Below are 18,984 nucleotides of genomic sequence, written 5' to 3' on the forward strand. Positions count from 1 at the left end.
CAGAGCATATTGAGTACTCTGTTTTTGAGCTATCTAATTTGAATATTTGTGACTTTAAACTCTAACTCCTGCCTTTCTGTGTTTGAGCCCACACAGTACCTCTCTGCTGTGATATGCTGCTGGCCCGTATGAGTGGGAACAAACTGTTCTAAAACCCTGCTGTGTTCAAATGTCTTTTTGGTGTTACATTCATCATTCCTTATACAGCAATCTTCCTATTTATTATTTAAGACAGAACATCGAGAGGAACATATACTGTCTTCTCACTAGAGTAGAGATAACTTTCCAGCTATTTCCAAACTATCTAATCACACCTACCCCATCCCAGCATGTCTAAAGCAGCTATTAATATCTATACTAGGATTCCCTTCAAGTCGCTCAAAGCATTAACCACCTTCCACCTCCTAAACCACGGCCCAGATTACAGTAATGAGGAGGTAGAGCACTCAAACAGAACCCCGGAGTTCACTAATTGAAACTACTGGGCTCTCCTGAATATTCCCTTTATTTTGTCTGTCTAAAATAGACACCTGGCTTTTAATCAGCGTCTGGCTGGGTTGGGTTGGGGAGCATTGGAGGTCTGGACTCTTTTCCCCTGCTGTTTCAGGAAAGCCTGTTGATTCAGTGTGTGGCACTGCCTGCCTGCCGCTGACGGTCTCATTATCACGTCTCTCCTATTCTCTGCTTCTCCTCCGCTCATAGTCACACAGACGGAGGAATCGTGGGAGAGAAGGTGGGGCAGGAGGAGAGAGAACGTTAGGGAGGGAGGGCACTGTGACTGGAACGAGGATGAACACAGAGGCCAAGAGGAAAGACAGGGTCCAAGTCTGATCATTCATGTTCACTGACTATGAAACACACAGCTTTTACAGTACCATACAGTGGAGGCTCCTCAGAGGGCGAAATTGGAGGACCATCCTTCTCACTGAATTTAATTTTTTAAAAGTTATCATTTTTAGATAAAACTATACTAAAAGATATTCACGTCACCAAATAACTGATTAAAATACACTGTTTTGCCATTAAGGTCTACAATAGCCTCAACAGCAGTCTGTAGGGTAGCACCATGGTGTAGCCAGAGGACAGCTAGCTTCCGTCCTCCTCTGGGTACATTGACGTCAATACAAAACCTAGGAGGCTCATGGTTCTCACCCTTCCATAGATGTACACAGTAATTATGACAAATTCCTGAGGACGTCCTCCAACCTACAAAAGGATCAGAGTACTGAAAGCATAAGCTATCTAGCACTGCAGTGCATAACATGTGGTGAGTTGTTGGCTCAAAGAGAGAGAAAGTCAATAGTTTTGAACAAATGAATTTCTTACAAAATGAAGGAGAAGTGAGAGAGTGAGTTTCACGGACTTAGCTAACAAATACAGATAGCTAGTTTGCCTACTTAAAAACAGAGGAATGCTATTTTAGTTAGCTGGCTATGACTATCCAACAAAACACTGGAACTCAATGTAAGCTTTTGGTTTTACTAATTTATTGCCATGGGGCCCGCCTGTGTAAGTGCTAAACTGCTAACTGACTGTACACTGTAACGTTACTGCATGATTGTAGCAGGTTTACTGACATTAGTTCTATTAGCTATGTTTACTATGACATTACTTTAGCTAATATGATGACAGCGATGTAGGCTGTGTAATTGTTATGACATGGTTTGGCTTGGAAAGTTTTTTTTTTGCCTGGTAACAAACAGCTGATGTGTTGTGCATTGAAGTCAAGCAAAAGGAAAGGTGAGAGGAGGAGAGCGCATATATACGAGAAGGAATACAACATGGCTGCTATGAACGTGAACCATGTTTACGTGTGATCAGGGGTGTATTCATTCCACCGATTCTGTTGAAAAAGCGTTTCTTAAACAGAAGCAAACAGATCGAAGTGGGGATAAACATACCTGAATTTGTCCAATAGAAACTCTCGTTTGCAACTGTTGGACTAGTGATTATACCCTAGATCAGCTAAACGCAGGCAAGAGTGTGCAAGGTGGTATTGAATGTGTCACTGTCTATCCATGTGTTACTGTCTGTCACCTCAACATTTTCTCTAGACCTGTGTGCACCTACGTTGTCAACTTTCATTCATAGATTGTAGAATCCTCATATATAGTAGCCTAAACCTATCGCTGTTGCATTGAAGTGGGTGAATGGAATATGAATGACAGTCATCCAATATGCTGTAATAGAAATATGGCCTCCCGAGTGGCACAGCGGTCTAAGGCACTGCATCGGAGATCTGGAGGCGTCACTTTGTTCCCGGTCTATGTTGCAGCCGGCCGCGACCAGGAGACCCATGAGGCGGCACGCAATTGGCCCAGCGTCGTCCGAGTTAGCGAAGGTTTGGCTGGCTGTGATGTCCTTGTCCCACCGCACTCTAGCATCGCATTGTGGCGGCCGGGCGCATGCATGCTGACATCGATCGTCAGCTGTACGGTGTTTCCTCTGACACATTGGTGCGGCTTGCTTCCGGATTAAGCGAGCAGTGTGTCAAGAAGCAGTGAGGCTTGGCAGTGGTCGTGTTTTGGAGGATGAATAGCTCTCGACCTTCGCCTCTCCCAAGTCCGTACTGGAGTTGCAGCGATGGGACAAGACTGTAACTACCAATTGGATATCACAAAAAGTGGTATAATAAATAAATAAAATATATAAATCCCTCATCTTAAAAAGGCACAGACCACCACTGATATCACACCATAGTACGTACGGTATGCTGTATATGTATGGATTTTGTTATAGTATACAGTTGAAGTCGGAAGTTTACATACATATTGGAGTCATTAAAACTCCAACCTGAGTGTAAAACAATTGTTTACAGAAAGATGATTTCACTTAAAATTCACTGCATCACATTTCCAGTGGGTCAGAAGTTTACATACACTAAGTTGACTGTGCCTTTAAACAGCTTGGACAATTCCAGAAAATGATGTCATTGCTTTAGAAGCTTCTGATAGGCTAATTGACATAATTTGAGTCAATTGGAGGTGTACCTGTGGATGTATTTCAAGGCCTACCTTCAAACTCAGTGCCTCTTTGCTTGACATCATGGGAAAATCAAAAGAAATCAGCCAAGCCAAAAAGAGCCAAGCCAAAATTGAAGACCTCCACAAGTCTGGTTCATTCTTGGGAGCAATTTCCAAACGCCTGAAGGTACCACGTTCATCTGTACAAACAAGTGTGCGTAAGTATAAACACCATGGGACCACGCAGCCGTCATACAACTCAGGAAGGAGACGTGTTCTGTCTCCTAGAGATGAACGTACTTTGGTGCGAAAAGTGCAAATCAATCCCAGAACAACAGCAAAAGACCCTGTGAAGAGTTTAAACTGAGTTTAAATGTATTTGGCTAAGGTGTATGTAAACTTCCGACTTCAACTATACCTGTCAGGATGGAGGAATGTTTCAAGTATAGCTATATCTGGCATTCTTTTACACAAGATCTGAAGATTTTTTTGTGCTAGAGATCTAAATATGGTCTGTTTTTATTATGTACAGTATGTCTCCTCAGATTTGAGTGCTTTCAAAAGGTTGCAAGTTTGGATATTCAAAGTAAAGACATTTATCAGGAAAGGTTCAGAACTTGTACAGGTTCGGTAATGGTGTGATAAACATATTGCACAGACATAACACCCTTCTATGACACAAAAGTGGTGATCCTAACTGACCTAAGACAGGGAATTTTTACTAGGATTAAATGTCAGGAATTGTGAAACTGAATTTAAATGTATTTGGCTAAGGTGTATGTAAATGTCTGACTTCAAATGTATGTACATACCATAGTATCCCTTCTTAATTTAATATGTTTCAATTATTCACTCATATGCTTTTACACATTAGTTCTCTAAATAATATCTGTGTGGGTCTTATATTTTGTAGAAGTGCATACAGCAGCGGGACCAGATAAGTGAATTACCACTGAGGTGCGGCAGGATGCCCCATTATTTCCCTTATGCACCAGAACCAATGAGGTGCAGCTGAATGCTCTGTTATTTTTACCTGGTTGGGCCGAGACAATGAGGTGCCATGCGATGCTCTATCTATCTGAGAGGAGCACAGAGAGGAAATGACATACAACCACACACAGGTCATTCCATTTTAAAGAGCTCAAGAAGGTGGTTGTCGAAATCCTCTTTCTCAGATTGTTCACCTAATAGCAGGAACAGCACCATCTAGTGGTCAGAACCTTGTAATATCAGGATGTACAATGGGACATAAACCTACCAACTTTTATGACTAATTTCTCTGAACAGGGGGATAAAAACATCACCAAATTAACTGAGAATACATAACATAGGATGAAGAAACAATACTCCAAGCCACAGTTCCATACTACTTGTCAGACATATTTGTTTATTTTATTTATTGAACCTTTATTTAACTTGGTAAGTCAGTTAAGAACAAATTCTTATTTACAATGATGGCCTACCAAAAGGCCTCCCACGGGGATGGGGGCTGGGATAAAAAAATAAAAAATGAATAGAAAATATAGGATTAAACACACATGACAAGAGAGACCTAAGACAACAACATCAGCAACACATGACAACAACATGGTAGCAACACAACATGGCAGCAGCACAACATGGTAGCAGCACAAAACATGGTACAAACATTATTGGGCACAGACAACAGCACAAAGGGCAAGAAGGTAGACACAACAATACATCATGCAAAGCAGCCACAACTGTCAGTAAGAGTGTTCATGATTGAGTCTTTGAATGAAGAGATTGAGATAAAAAATTGTCCTGTTTGAGTGTTTATTGCAGCTCGTTCCAGTCGCTAGCTGCAGCAAACTGAAAAGACGAGCTACCCAGGGATGTGTGTGCTTTGGGGACCTTTAACAGAATGTGACTGGCAAAAAGGGGATGGTATGTGGAGGATGAAGGCTGCAGTAGATATCTCAGACAGGGGGAGTGAGGCCTAAGAGGGTTTTTATAAACATGCATCAACCAGTGGGTCTTGCGATGGGTATACAGAGATGATCAGTTTACAGAGGTGTATAGAGTGCAGTGATGTGTCCTATAAGGAGCATTGGTGGGAAATCTGATGGTGAATGGTGAAAAACATCTAGCCGCTCAATCACCCTTACCTGCCGATCTATAAATTACGTCTCCGTAATCTAGCATAGGTAGGATGGTCATCTGAATCAGGGGTAGTTTGGCAGCTGAGTTGAAAGAGGAGCAATTACAATAGAGGAAACCACTAGATGTAACTTTGGCCTGCAGCTTTTATATGTGCTGAGAGAAGGACAGTGTACCGTCTAGCAATGCTCCCAAGTACTTGTATGAGGTGACTAACTCAAGCTCTAAACCCTCAGATGTAGTAATCACACCTGTGAGGAGAGGGACATTCTTCTTACCAAACCACATGACCTTTGTTTTGGAGGTGTTCAGAACAAGGTTAAGGGCAGAGAAAGCTTGTTGGACACTAAGAAAGCTTTGTTGTAGAACTTTTAAACACAAAATCTGGGGAGGGGCCAGCTGAGTATAAGACTGTATCATCTGCATATAAATGGATTAGAGAGCTTCCTACTGCCTGAGCTATGTTGTTTATGTAAATTGAGAAGAGCATGGGGCCTAGGATTGAGCCTTGGGGTACTTCCTTGGTGACAGGCAGTGGCTGAGATAGATGTTCTGACTTTATAAACTGCATTTTTTGAGAGAGGTAGTTAGCAAACCAGCCCAAAGACCCCTCAGAGACACCAATACTCCTTATCCGAAACACTTGAATGGAATTGTCTACTGTATCAAAAGCTTTGGCCAAGTCAATAAAAATAGCATCACAACATTGCGTAGAATCAAGGGCAATGGTGACATCATTGAGGACCTTTAAGATTGCATTCCAGAGATAATGCTATAGACGTCAAGAAAGGCAGTCAGTTGATTATTGACAAGTTTTTCAATAAACTGGGCAAAATTGAAAAAGGCCTGTAACAGTTAGGATCAGCTTGATCTCCCCCTTTAAATAAAGGACGAACCGTGGCTGCCTTCCAAGCAATGAGCACCTCCCCAGAGAGGAGAGACGGGTTAAAAAAGTTCAGAGATAGGCTTGGCGATGATAGGGGTAGCAATCTTAAAGAAGAAAGGGTCTAAACGATCTGAACCAGATGTTTTTTGGGGGTCAAGTTTTAAGGAGCTCCTTTAGCACATTGGACTCAGTGACTGCCTGTAGGGAGAAACTTTGTAGTGGGGCAGGGGAAAAAAGAGGGAGGAACATCGGGGCTAGTCGCATTAGAAGGGGTGGGAGATGAGGAAATGTTGGATGGGCAAGAAGAAATAGTTGAGTCAAATAGGAATCCTGACTTAATGAAGTGGTGATTTAAAGAGCTCTGCCATGTGCTTCTTGTCACATTAAGGGACATGTGCAGCTGTGGGGAGGAGGGTTTATTCTCCAGGTCTTTAAAACTTCTTATGGCTGAAATCCCGTTAAAACCTCTTAAGTCTACCCCCTCCTTTTTCGAACATTCTGTTAAAAATCGCGCAACTTTTCAGCGTCCTGCTACTCATGCCAGGAATATAGTATATGCATATGATTAGTATGTGTAGATAGAAAACACTCTGAAGTTTCTAAAACTGGTTAAATCACGGCTGTGACTATAACAGATCGTGTGTTTCATTGAAAAGCGCAAGAAAAACTGCTCTCTGAAAGCTAAAAATTATTTCCATGCGTCACTTTCATGGGTTGTTAAAAGGGCACAAAATTAATTATCGACCTGCATGCAATTCCTACAGATTCCACACGATGTCGCCATTGTCGTCATTTGCAATGGACTTTTTTCTTGGTAAATCCAACTAACTGGATTCCATTTCTTCCGGTCTCCACCAGGATGTTTTGAATGTGCACATTGGCAGCCATTGATTTGAAAACGAGGAGCTATTGAATATAGATCGCCCTGTAATCATTTTGATAGATTATAAACGTTTACTAATACCTAAAGTTGGATTACAAAAGTATTTCGAAGTGTTTTGTGAAAGTTTATCGTCGACTTTTTTAATTTAAAAAAATGACGCAGCGTTTAAAAACGATGTTTTTTTCTGAATGACACAGCTTCCATAGAAAGCTATTTTGGGTATATATGGACCGATTTAAACGAAAAAAAGACCCAATAGTGATGTTTATGGGGCATATAGGAGTGCCAAGAAAGAAGCTCGTCAAAGGTAATGAATGTTTTATATTTTATTTCTGCGTTTTGTGTAGCGCCGGCTAAGCTATATCTTTGTTTACATCGCATTCAGGCATTTTGAGGTGTTGCATGCTATCAGATAATAGCTTCTCATGCTTTCGCCGAAAAGCATTTTAAAAATCTGACTCGTTGGCTAGGTTCACAACGAGTGTAGCTTTAATTCAATACCCTGCATGTGAATTTTGATGAAGGTTTGAGTTTTAACGAGTACATTTAGCATTTAGCGTAGCGCATTTGCATTTCCAGGTGTCTACTTGAGACATCTGCGTCTCAAGTAGGAGCAAGAAGTTAACGGGATCGATTTGACAGCAGCCAGTGAAAGTGCAGGGCGCCAAATTGAAACAACAGAAATCTCATAATTAAAATTCCTCAAACATACAAGTATTATACACCATTTTAAAGATACACTTGTTGTTAATCCCACCACAGTGTCCGATTTCAAAAAGGTTTTACAGCAAAAGCACACCATATGATTATGTTAGGTCAGCACCTAGTCACAGAAAAAAACAGCAATTTTTCCAGCCAAAGAGAGGAGTCACAAAAAGCAGAAATAGAGATAAAATTAATCACTAACCTTTGATGATCTTCATCAGATGACACTCATAGGACTTCATGTTACACAATACATGTATGTTTTGTTTGATAAGGTTCATATTTATATCCAAAAATCTCAGTTTACATTGGCGCTTTATGTTCAGTAATGTTTTGCTTCCAAAACATCCAGTGATTTTGCAGAGAGCCACATCCATTTACAGAAATACTCATCATAAATGTTGATGAAAATACAAGTGTTATACATGGAATTAAATATCTACTTCTCCTTAATGCAACCACTGTGTCAGATTTCAAAAAAGCTTTACTGAAAAAGCACACCATGCAATAATCTGAGTACAGCGCTCAGAGACCAAAACAAGCCATACAGATACCCGCCATGTTGTGGAGTCAACAGAAGTCAGAAATACCTTTGATGATCTTCATCGGAATGTACTCCCAGGAATCCCAGTTCCACAATAAATGTTTGTTTTGTTCGATAAAGTCCATTTATGTCCAAATACCTCCTTTTTGTTAGTGCGTTTAGTTCACAAATCCAAATTCACAAGGCGCAGGCACTTAGTTCAGACGACAGTTCCATTACAGTTCGTAGAAACATGTCAGGATGTTTTTATCATAAATCTTCTAATATTCCAATCGGACAATTCCTTTGTCTTTAGAAAGGAAAAGGAACAGAGCTCATGCTCACGGCCGCACGTGAGACTGAGCTCATGGCATTCTGCCAGACACCTGACTCAAACAGCTCTTATTCGCTCCCCTTTCACAGTAGAAGCCTGAAACAAGGTTATAAAGACTGCTGACATCTAGTGGAAGCCTTAGGAAGTGCAATCGGACCAAATTTTACACTGTATATTGAATAGGCAAAGACTTGAAAACCTACAAAACCTCAGATTTCCCACTTCCTGGTTGGATTTCTTCTCTGGTTTTTGCCTGCCATATGAGATCTGTTATACTCACAGACATCATTCAAACAGTTTTAGAAACTTCAGAGTGTTTTCTATCAAAACCGACTAATAATATGCATCTTAGCGTCTGGGCCTGAGTAGCAGGCAGTTTACTCTGGGCTCCGTATTCATCCAAGCTACTCAATACTGCCCCCCAGCCATAAGAAGTTAATCGTTTTCCAGAACTTCTTGGGATTCAACCCACAGAGAGAGAACTGCTCCTTAAAGTAACTAACTTTGGCCAGTCAGCCTGACTGTGCGTGTACCGAGCCTTTCGCCAAATGCAAGATCACGGTCGAACTAGTGCCTGAACTTGTTTTAAATTATCATTTACTTTATGGGGACATGTTTGTTAACAATACACTGGAAATATTTTTTAAAAAGTCCAAGTGTCTCTGACATCCACCACCTCAAGCTGATTCTAGACCATTTTACAGAGGCCAGTTCATGAAGGAAGGCTTGCTCATTAAAGTTTTTTAGCAAGCATCTATGACAAATCAGGACAGGTCGTTTCATTGAGCAGCCATTACGAACACAGGTTGTAAAACAGTGATTACTCAGGTCATTACAGAAAACACCAGTCTAATACCTATCAGTATTATTTGTGAGGATAACATCGAGGAGAGTAGCCCTTTTCTGGGTGTTTAGAGTCGTACCTTGTGGGATTGGTAATAATCTGAGGAAGATTGAGGGAGTCCCATTGCTTTGGGACTTGTTTAGGTGGTTTAAGCATGTCCCAGTTTAGGTCACCTAGCAGGACAAATTCAGACTTAGTGTAAGGGGCCAGGAGAGAGCTTAGTGCAGGTAGGGTACAGGCCGGTGCTGATGGAGGACGATAGAGAACTGCTACTTTATATTTGTTGTTAGGGTGGGATTGGTGTAGATTGTGGGGGTCTGTGGGTGTTTTTTGACCAATTCTTTGGATTCCTCATGTCTTACTCATTGTTAGAAAAAACGTTTTGTCCAAATTGGATGTTAGGTACTGTATTAATTGAACATTATATGAATCCTATCAATTAAAATCTGAGATCAAATTATGTATGAACAAAATAATGTTGCAGGAATGCTAATCTTATCTCGTTCTAACTACAGAAACGATTTAAAAGAAATCTGATATGGTGGGTGTCATGGCTTCCTGAAATGACATGGAAACACACACACAAACATAAACAGAGAGAGAGAGACAGACACTGCATCTGTTCCCAGAGCTGCTTTGTTCTCTCTCAGAAGAACATTCATCCATCCACCCCCATTCTCTCTTTACCTACCTGCCTGCTTGGCTAAGAGGTGATGGGGATAATAAAATAGCAAGGGGGTGTTACATAAGTATAATACATTAAATAGCCAGAGGGGAAACAGCCTAACTTAATCATCACCACTGATTGGGTTTGCTGGGACGCTCACGACAAGGACATGACAGGCTGTTGTTAGAATCCCAATGGACACTCTGCTTTCTGTTTGGGCTTCTGTTAAAGATAGAGGAACCGACAGCCTAGTAAGGAGATTCCGGAGTACTTAATCAATCTGTATAGCCTAGATCAGGTGCAAAAATAGGTGGTATTTATTTACAGTGCAGGTAATGGAGAAGACTGGATCCAGAGATTTAGCCTATTTATAAAATCGCAAAAATTATAAAAAATAGTTGTTGACGATTTAAAAAAACATGCAATATTACTAGTGCTGATAGATTACTTTACTTTAATAAAATATTTGTTTTACTTGATGACTTTGTTATTTCATTCCAAGTCATCATCTCCTCTCTATAGAGCTGCTGCTAAGGCATACTTTTATGACTTTTATGACTATCAGTCACTTAGATCATGTATTTTCAGGTAGAGATGCCTCGCAAAGCATCTGCTTTCTATCTCTCTTGCACGTTCTCTCTTGTCTCTGTGGACGAAGTCTCAATGTCTGCTCCACACAGACCAGACAGGTAAGCGGGTGCGCAATGGGTTATGGTAATTGTAGTAAATTACCCCATTTTCTGAGCTAAACTATGTAGAATATTGGCCTGTTGGAAACCACAAGTCCCTAATACATCATACTGTTCGGCTTTATCTGATTTATCTATACAGAAACTGAGCATCGAGCGCACAGGAGAAGAAAAAAAACGAACAAAATGGAATTCAAATAATTGAACTGACATCATTTAATTAGTTATTTAAAATACAAAAAATAACTGATATTTTGGTTAATCGCTCAGCTCTAAATATTATAGAGGACAAAGGCAAAAGCACCTCAAAAATAAGGTAAATCGCCCATAAATTTCACGCCTCTAAGTGGCAGAGCTGTATACCTGCACAAGTAGCTCTTTATGAATGAGGAGAATGGCATTCTTAAAGGACCTGCCCTAACCTGGCATAAACCATTTTACTTTGTTTCAAATTTTAATGTCACATGCACAAGTACTGTGAAATTCCTTTCTTGCTAACTCAAATCCCAACAATGCAATAATTAATAACAATGTAATACTGGAAAAAAACACGAGAAATAAGAAGAAATATGAACACAGGAAGTAAGTAAGCATACTATATACAGGGTCAGTTCCAATATCATGTTTACAATGTGCAGGGATACTGGAGTGATGGAGGTAGATATGTATAGGGGTAAGGTGACAGGGATACTGCAGTGATGGAGGTAGATATGTATAGGGGTATGGTGACAGGGATACTGGAGTGATGGGGGTAGATATGTATAGGGGTATGGTGACAGGGATACTGGAGTGATGGGGGTAGATATGTATAGGGGTAAGGTGACAGGGATACTGGAGTGGTGGAGGTAGATACACTATATATACAGAAATATGTGGACACCCCTTAACATTTGTGGATTCAGCTAGTTCAGCCACACCCGTTGCTGACAGGTGTATAATATCGAGCACACAGCCATGCAATCTCAATAGACAAACATTGTCAGTAGAATGGCCTTACCGAAGAGCTCACTAACTTTCCATGTGGCACAGTCATACAGTAGGATGCCACCTTTCCAACAAGTCAGTTTGTCATATTCTGTCCTGCTACAGTTACCCCGGTCAACTGTAATTGTGAAGTGGAAATGTCTAGGAGCAACAATGGCTCAGTCGTGAAGTGGTAGGCCACACAAGCTCACAGAATGGGACTACCGAGTGCTGAAGCATGTAGCGTGAAAAAAATTGTCTGTCCTGGCGTATAATTTTTTATCTATATCCTAAAAAATATTGCAGTTTTGAAACTACAGTAAAAGTGCAGTAATTGCTGTCGACTGGTATTTTGGATGCAGTATTTTCAGAATAACTGCAGTGTACTGTAGTTGAAATGCAGTAATACTGCACTATAACTGCAATTATATTGCACTCTAACTGCAGTTACAGTATACTGCAGTATATCACAGTTATACCGCACTCTGACTGCAATCTTTTTTCATAAGGGACGTTGCAATAAAAAATGTTTGATTTGACTAGCGATAGGTGTTATGAGCCTGAGACTATGGTTAATTCCAGGACAGTAGGATTCCCTGAGAGGTTCGGCTCAAGCTGTTTGATTGGCGTTTGGTACCAACGGTTATTTATTTTATACGGTCCCGGGGAGAGTTGGAGGAAGAACTCCCAATACAGTTTCCTTCTTTTTGTCACGTCTCTGCGTCTCATTCCTAGGATTTCGTCAGTGAATAGGTACGGCCTTTCACAGTTAATTATCCTAACCTGCTACGTTAATTCTCCTATCCTACTACGTTCATTCTCCTAACCTGCTATGTTAGTTCTCCTAACCTGCTACTTTAATTCTCCTAATCTGGTACGTTAGTTCTCCTAACCCGGTACGTAACAAACCATCCGTCCCGACAAACCATCAGTATCTCCACACAGGGTATGACCCATGAAGATGCATTAAGAAACAAAAAAACATCACTCAATCAAAACAGTCTCATTATTACACACCTTTATAACACGATTCCCACATGGCTATATTTCAATGATACAGCTTAAGGAAGAGATGCAAACACCGGTTCTAATTAGCTATCTAGCATCTCCGAACACCTGTGTGTGGAACATTGTCAGGACAGTGGATGCTTGGCACAGTTGTTGTGGCACAGCACTTGAAATTAATGTTGCTGTCAGACACATAGTCAGACATTAGTCTGGAATGCTGTGAAAATAGGTCATCTGTGGATGGTAGAGACATGGAGGGTCCCCTTAGCTTGGCTCTAGCTGCGCTGAGCACCCCTACCCCTCACTCGCTCTCTATGGCTGGAATCTGGCTGTATTAATGTCTGCTTGGTGTTGAAAGGGACAGGTCGCTCTAATTCTGATGAATGGTCATCCCAGGGAAGAGGGGCAGAGCGAAGGAGAGACACTGAGAAAAAAGATACGGTTTAATTTGTGTCAGGGCTCTCCGTAAACTCATTCATCATCTCAGCTCTCTGTGATCTAGTCCTCTTCCTGGCCGCTGTTTCAACAGGATCTCCCACAATGCACTGCTTCAGTGCTCCCCAGTAGCCACAACTCACCACGTTACGTCCTGTTTCACACAACCCTCGTCTATTGCTCATACACACACACACACACACACACACACACACACACACACACACAACAGTGTATCTATCTCACCTCCCTAAAGAAGGCCTGGATAGTTGGATAAAACAATAGCTCTCAGGGATGATGGTGTGTAGGGTACTCTCCACTAGTGTTTCTGTATTCATGCATTCCATCATCTGCCAGACTGTGGGCTGCTATGGCCAATCCACATCCAGTGTACCCTCTCTTGGTCCATGGTAATTCTCCTGTGGAGAAGTGGCCTTTCAACATCATACCGTTGGTACAGTACATCATAATATTGGACATATACATCAAACAAGTACACATACACACACACAAAACACACAAACATTTCTGTTATGATTATAAAGAATTGACTAGTGGTGTTAATGCACAGTAGCAGTGATCCTGGTCCATCACATAAATGGTAATGTGTGAATTAATGGTGTAGGGAAAGCATTGACTGTGTTTAAGGCCTATCAGTGCTTTATGGCTGGCTCACAGCTTCCTAACGTGTGTGTGTACTGCTTTAAATGCTGACTCCATTAGCTAGGCAGCTCGTTCTGATGCGATGGGCCATCGTTTCTCTAAGGCTTTAATTCAATACCTTGTATAATCCTGCGTCTGTAATGCGCCAAATGTCCTAATGTGGTGAGGCCTTGCTCAGTCATGCCTGCGCAAGATTGATTTCAGTTGGGCCACTTATCTGTGGTAGACTGGCTGTGTCTGAGTGGATTGTGGGCCGCTAACAGCCAATACCAGCGTTCAGAGAGGTATATTAATACACTGGGAAATGGAGGGAAAACATATGCAGGGCCATACTCTCGGTCTCTCTCACTATCACTAATCTCTCTCTCCATGACTTGGACGGACTTGCTGATTGATTGAAGCCTTGCTCTAACTTGTTGTGTGTCTGTTCTCCACAGTGGGAGGAGGTGAGTGGCTACGATGAGAACCTCAACACCATCAGGACATACCAGGTGTGTAACGTGTTCGAGCCCAGCCAGAACAACTGGCTCCTCACCACCTTCATCGACAGACGAGGGGCTCAGCGTGTTTATGTGGAGATGCGTTTCACCGTACGTGACTGCAGCTCCATCCCTAGTGTCCCCGGCTCCTGTAAGGAGACTTTCAACCTCTACTACTACGAGACAGACTCGGTCATCGCCACCACCAAGGGAACCTCCTTCTGGATGGAAGCTCCCTACCTGAAGGTGGACACCATCGCGGCCGACGAGAGTTTCTCCCAAGTTGACTTCGGCGGACGATTGATGAAGGTCAACACGGAGGTGCGGAGCTTTGGCCCTCTCTCCCGTAATGGGTTCTACTTGGCCTTCCAGGACTACGGGGCCTGCATGTCCCTGCTGTCAGTACGTGTCTTCCATAAGAAATGCCCCAGCGTGGTGCAGAATTTCGCCATCTTCCCAGAGACGATGACGGGCGCCGAGAGCACCTCACTGGTCATCGCCAGAGGCACGTGCATCGCTAACTCAGAGGAGGTGGACGTGCCCATCAAGCTGTACTGCAATGGAGATGGGGAGTGGATGGTTCCCATCGGGAGCTGCACCTGCAAGGCTGGCTTTGAGCCGGATAACGGCAATGTCTGTAGAGGTGAGATCAGTTCTCCTCACTCATAATAACCCCTATCACGCTTTGTGTTACTGTGTCTTACTGTCCTATTGGAAATTTGAAGGCATTGTGTCTCACTGTGGAAACAGTGGTGATGATAGACAAAGTAAGGAGCAGAAAATATTTTGTTTTGTCTGGCAATCACTGCTGTCAGGGGATAGCTATGTGGGCGGCCAGACAATCAAAGACTGTACTGAGGGAAGACTGATTTGACCAGCAGCAGGCATATCATTTGAAAAGTTCATAATTTTAATAATTATTTCACATCAAGGAACCGAAAGGGGAACGTTTTGTCTAGCACCAGTCAGAAGCACGGGGGGGGGGGGGGGCAACTAACCAACAACTATAGGGATTTCTCATGCTGAGATAGCTCTGATTTGTATATGGTTTTAAATGTTGGTTATTCTATACAGTAATTTGATTATCATGCCAACAAAGTTATTAAGTTAGGTTTTCCATAAACTTTTTCTGATCGGTTTAGCTCTTTGGATTTTCCACTGCAGTATCTACGGTGAGCTACCTGCATGGAATGTTTTCCTCCCCCAGCACTATGTTCAGATTTGATCTTTGTCTCATAGAAGGAGGACATCTGATGTGTTCCATTCTGATGTTACTTACAGTAGTGACCTCATTCAGGACACACACACACTCTTTTTGACTCCTACTGTATCTTCTCTCACTGATGGTCAGTCTGCCTGTATAGAGACCACATAAGATTGATCGGCATATGCGCTGATCAATAATATAGATATTAAACCTTTCTTCCTAATATGGAGTCGAGCCTGTTTCACAGATGACCTAGTGGAGTCCTTGACTGGGGAGTCGTTGACTTCGTTCTGCCTCTGAGGTAAGCATTTAGATCAGTCAAAGAGTGGTACAGCAAGAGCTGATTACTGTACTGACGGTAACATAGGTAGGTATGTGTCATCTAATAGTGAAGACATGTTTATGAAAGTGTCACTATGTCTATGAGAGTGGATGTATGTGACAATAAAGGATCAGATTCATAATTGAAAAAAGAAGTGTAGCCACTGGAATGTTTTCATAAGCTTGTCAGAACATTTCTAAGTGACAGATTCTAAAGGTGTTTATTTGGGTTACTGTGACATGGTGCTGCTCTAAAAGCAAGACTTGGCCCTGCTCTGCAGTGTTTTATTAGCAGCCTGATCCCTTTATGTCTGGGATTGGTTCTAAGGATACTTTTTTCAGTCCATCTGCTCATACGCTCAATCATGCATCAGTATGTTAGCATTACCTACATGAAATATCTTTGATGTTTAGTTATTTGTCAGAAAGTTGAGACATTTTAGATTTTTGTCACTGCCTACTGCTAGGGATATGCGACTGTGAGTAGTCCAACACATTGGAAAGGCCTTGGAGTGCTTCATGAAAGTCTCATTTATCATTACAAAAAAGTGAATCCAGCCCCAGAAGTGTTAATAAAGATGTGATGACAGCTCATCAACACCTTGTGGCTGGCCAGAGAATAGGATAGGAGAGCTACTGCTTGCTGGAGAGATGTGGTGAGTTGAAGTCCGGCTGACCGTTTAGGTCTCCAGTTGCTCTCCATACAAGATCCAACCCAGCCCAACCTCGGGGCTTCCTGATGGTGTAGTGATAACTGCCGGCTTACTGTTGAAACCCCCACATCAGAGTGCAAAAAGAAACTGCCACCAGTATCCACACCTGCCAATCATTGGACCATAGTGGCACTCTTGACAAAATCTCTGTGTGAATAAAAAATTGTATGAGGAATGAGATGATGAAGGGGGAGAATAGTATAGAAAGAGAGGGAGGAGAAGAGGGACAGAGAGAGTGAGAGAAGTAGGGGCGGAGCAGAGAGAAAGAAGGAGAACAAGACAGGGAAAGACACACAGAGAGAAAGCTAATGGTGAATGCTACAGTAAATGCGCGTGTTGGCCCTGTGCTGACACGAGGCCTCCACCAAGCTTGCAACTGTCAGGTATTTAATAAGAATTTCATAGATCAGCTCAGCGCTCAGCAGCATAATTAATCATGGAAATTGGCTCTGCTTGTCAGATTAAAAAGGCTAGTGCCCTCTGCCTCGCCACATCATATTAGAATATATTTGTTCTTGTCCTCCTACGTTCTTTCCCATATTCTTTTCTTATTCTATCCTTTTCCTAAAAGGTCCTTTTGCTCCATTTTCTCAAGGTATCCAATCATTTCTTTCGATCGAGTCTTTAATCCATTTTGTTCTCACACCCTTTTACATCTCCCACCTCCCTTTATCTATGCAGCTGGGGCGAGGGGGATGGAGGTGGTGGGGGGTGCACATGTGTATATGTCTTTGAATGATATTAAGTGTTCTTGTTACATGTTAATTGGCCAAGTAGGTTCAAACCAGATCACTTCGCTACAGGCTTAAATTCACCTCATATCTATTCAATGCACACGATTGGAGAGAGAATGAGAGCAGAGAAGGAGAAGAAAACAGTAAAGAAGAGTGGTCAAGGCCGCCCGCTATGGTTGGTCTGACTGAATATATTACACAGGAGAGGCCATAGACTCAGAATATAAATGCGGTGACTTATATTCAGTTCCTTTGTTCAATGTACAGTAGATACTTTGCGCCAAAGGGGCACTATGAAGTATAGATTCTGCAGAGTACAAATTCTATATAAATCAGTCAGGTTTCACATTGATGGGTGATTATTTGCTGTGGAAGTGTTCTTAAATTGTTCCAAAGGGTCTACACAGTGGCTGGTGACATTAGCAGAAACTATTGTAATGTTGAATTTGTCAAGTTGAAAGTGTCAAGTAACCTAGTGTTCCACATCCTGTGTGACTGTTTGCCTCATCGGGACAGCACACATTCATTATTCATTAGATGGGTAGCGAACTCTCGTCTCACTACTGTGCACTATTTCAATGGCCAGTTCCCTTGATGTCTGACTCACTCCATAGCCCCTTTTTAAGCCATCCCAGAATGCACCTCTCTCTTGCACCAGAGGCACCATACTACTGCTTCTGCATATAGATACAAGGCAGGGACAGAATGAAGAGGTGCACCAGGTCTCTCTGGCTTCCAGACACATTAGCATTAATATTTCAAATATTCAAATAACGTTATTTAACATGCAGTAGGCTGAAGCAGATGATGCCTGATTCACTGGCAACTTGATTGACTGCTCATACTCAAACTTATCAGGGGTTGTTATTTATGCAAGATGCCCGATTGATCAGCTGGCATGGCTGGCACAGGTGGGCACACTGGCACCCTTGCCTGCTGTGGAGGGGACAGGACAGGGGACACAGAGAGAGGGCAAAGCCACTCAAGGGGCTGAGGGCAGTTTGTCACTGTCACAGACAGAGACACACACTTCATTTGGCATTCTGCAGCAACCTCCTCAGAGCCTGGTCTCCAAATGGAACACAGAATTGGATGGCGCCACTCGATATTCCTCTCACTCACTCTTACTCTATGGAGAGGGAATCTGTAGGCATAGCACCACCGAAGGTGATAGTCTGGGAGGTCTGGTGGAGAATGGGGCTATGCCATTTATAAGTCCTGAGGGAAGATTAAGGTCAAATAGGGACAAGAGAATGAGAGAGAGATGAGGGTGTAAGGGAGAGAAAATACAGTGCCTTCAGAAAGTATTCACAACCCTTTACTTTTTCCACATTTTGTTGTGTTACAAAGTGGGATTCAAATGGATTACATTTTTTTTGTCAAAGATTTATACAAAATACTCTTTAATGTCAAAGTGGAAAAAAAATCTTACATTTGTAAAACGTTCATGAAACATTAAACACTATCTTGATTAGACAAGTATTCAACCTCCTGCGTCAATACATGTTAGAATCATCTCTGGTAGCGATGTGAGTCAGTCCAGTCACACCTGAATTGTGTAACATTTGCCTATGATTATTTTCAAAATTCTTCAAGCTCTGTCAAATTGGTTATTCATCATTGATAAACAACCATTTTCAAGACATTCCATAGATTTATAAGTAGATTTAAGTCAAAACTGTAAATTGACTGTCATCTTGGTAAGCAATTCCAGTGTAGATTTGGCCTTATGTTTTAGGTTATTGTTTTGCTGAAAGGTGAATTCCCATTGTCTGGTGGAATGCAGACTGAACCTGTTTTTCCTCTAGGATTCTGCCTGTGCTTAGCTCCATTCTGTAAATGATTTATC

At 42.0% G+C, this 18,984-nt stretch overlaps 1 protein-coding gene across 1 annotated transcript in view; it reads left to right on the forward strand.

Annotated features, from left to right (window-relative positions):
• LOC139409250 (ephrin type-B receptor 1-like) overlaps positions 1–18,984 on the forward strand; it is a 196,000-nt gene that overhangs the window by 54,763 nt on the left and 122,253 nt on the right. The window contains exon 3 of the mRNA XM_071154134.1: positions 14,119–14,803. Within this exon, the coding sequence (XP_071010235.1) occupies positions 14,119–14,803 (685 nt within the window). The remainder of the gene's footprint in view (positions 1–14,118; positions 14,804–18,984) is intronic.

This window comes from Oncorhynchus clarkii, chromosome 5, assembly GCF_045791955.1.
Source record: "Oncorhynchus clarkii lewisi isolate Uvic-CL-2024 chromosome 5, UVic_Ocla_1.0, whole genome shotgun sequence".
NCBI lineage: Eukaryota > Metazoa > Chordata > Actinopteri > Salmoniformes > Salmonidae > Oncorhynchus > Oncorhynchus clarkii.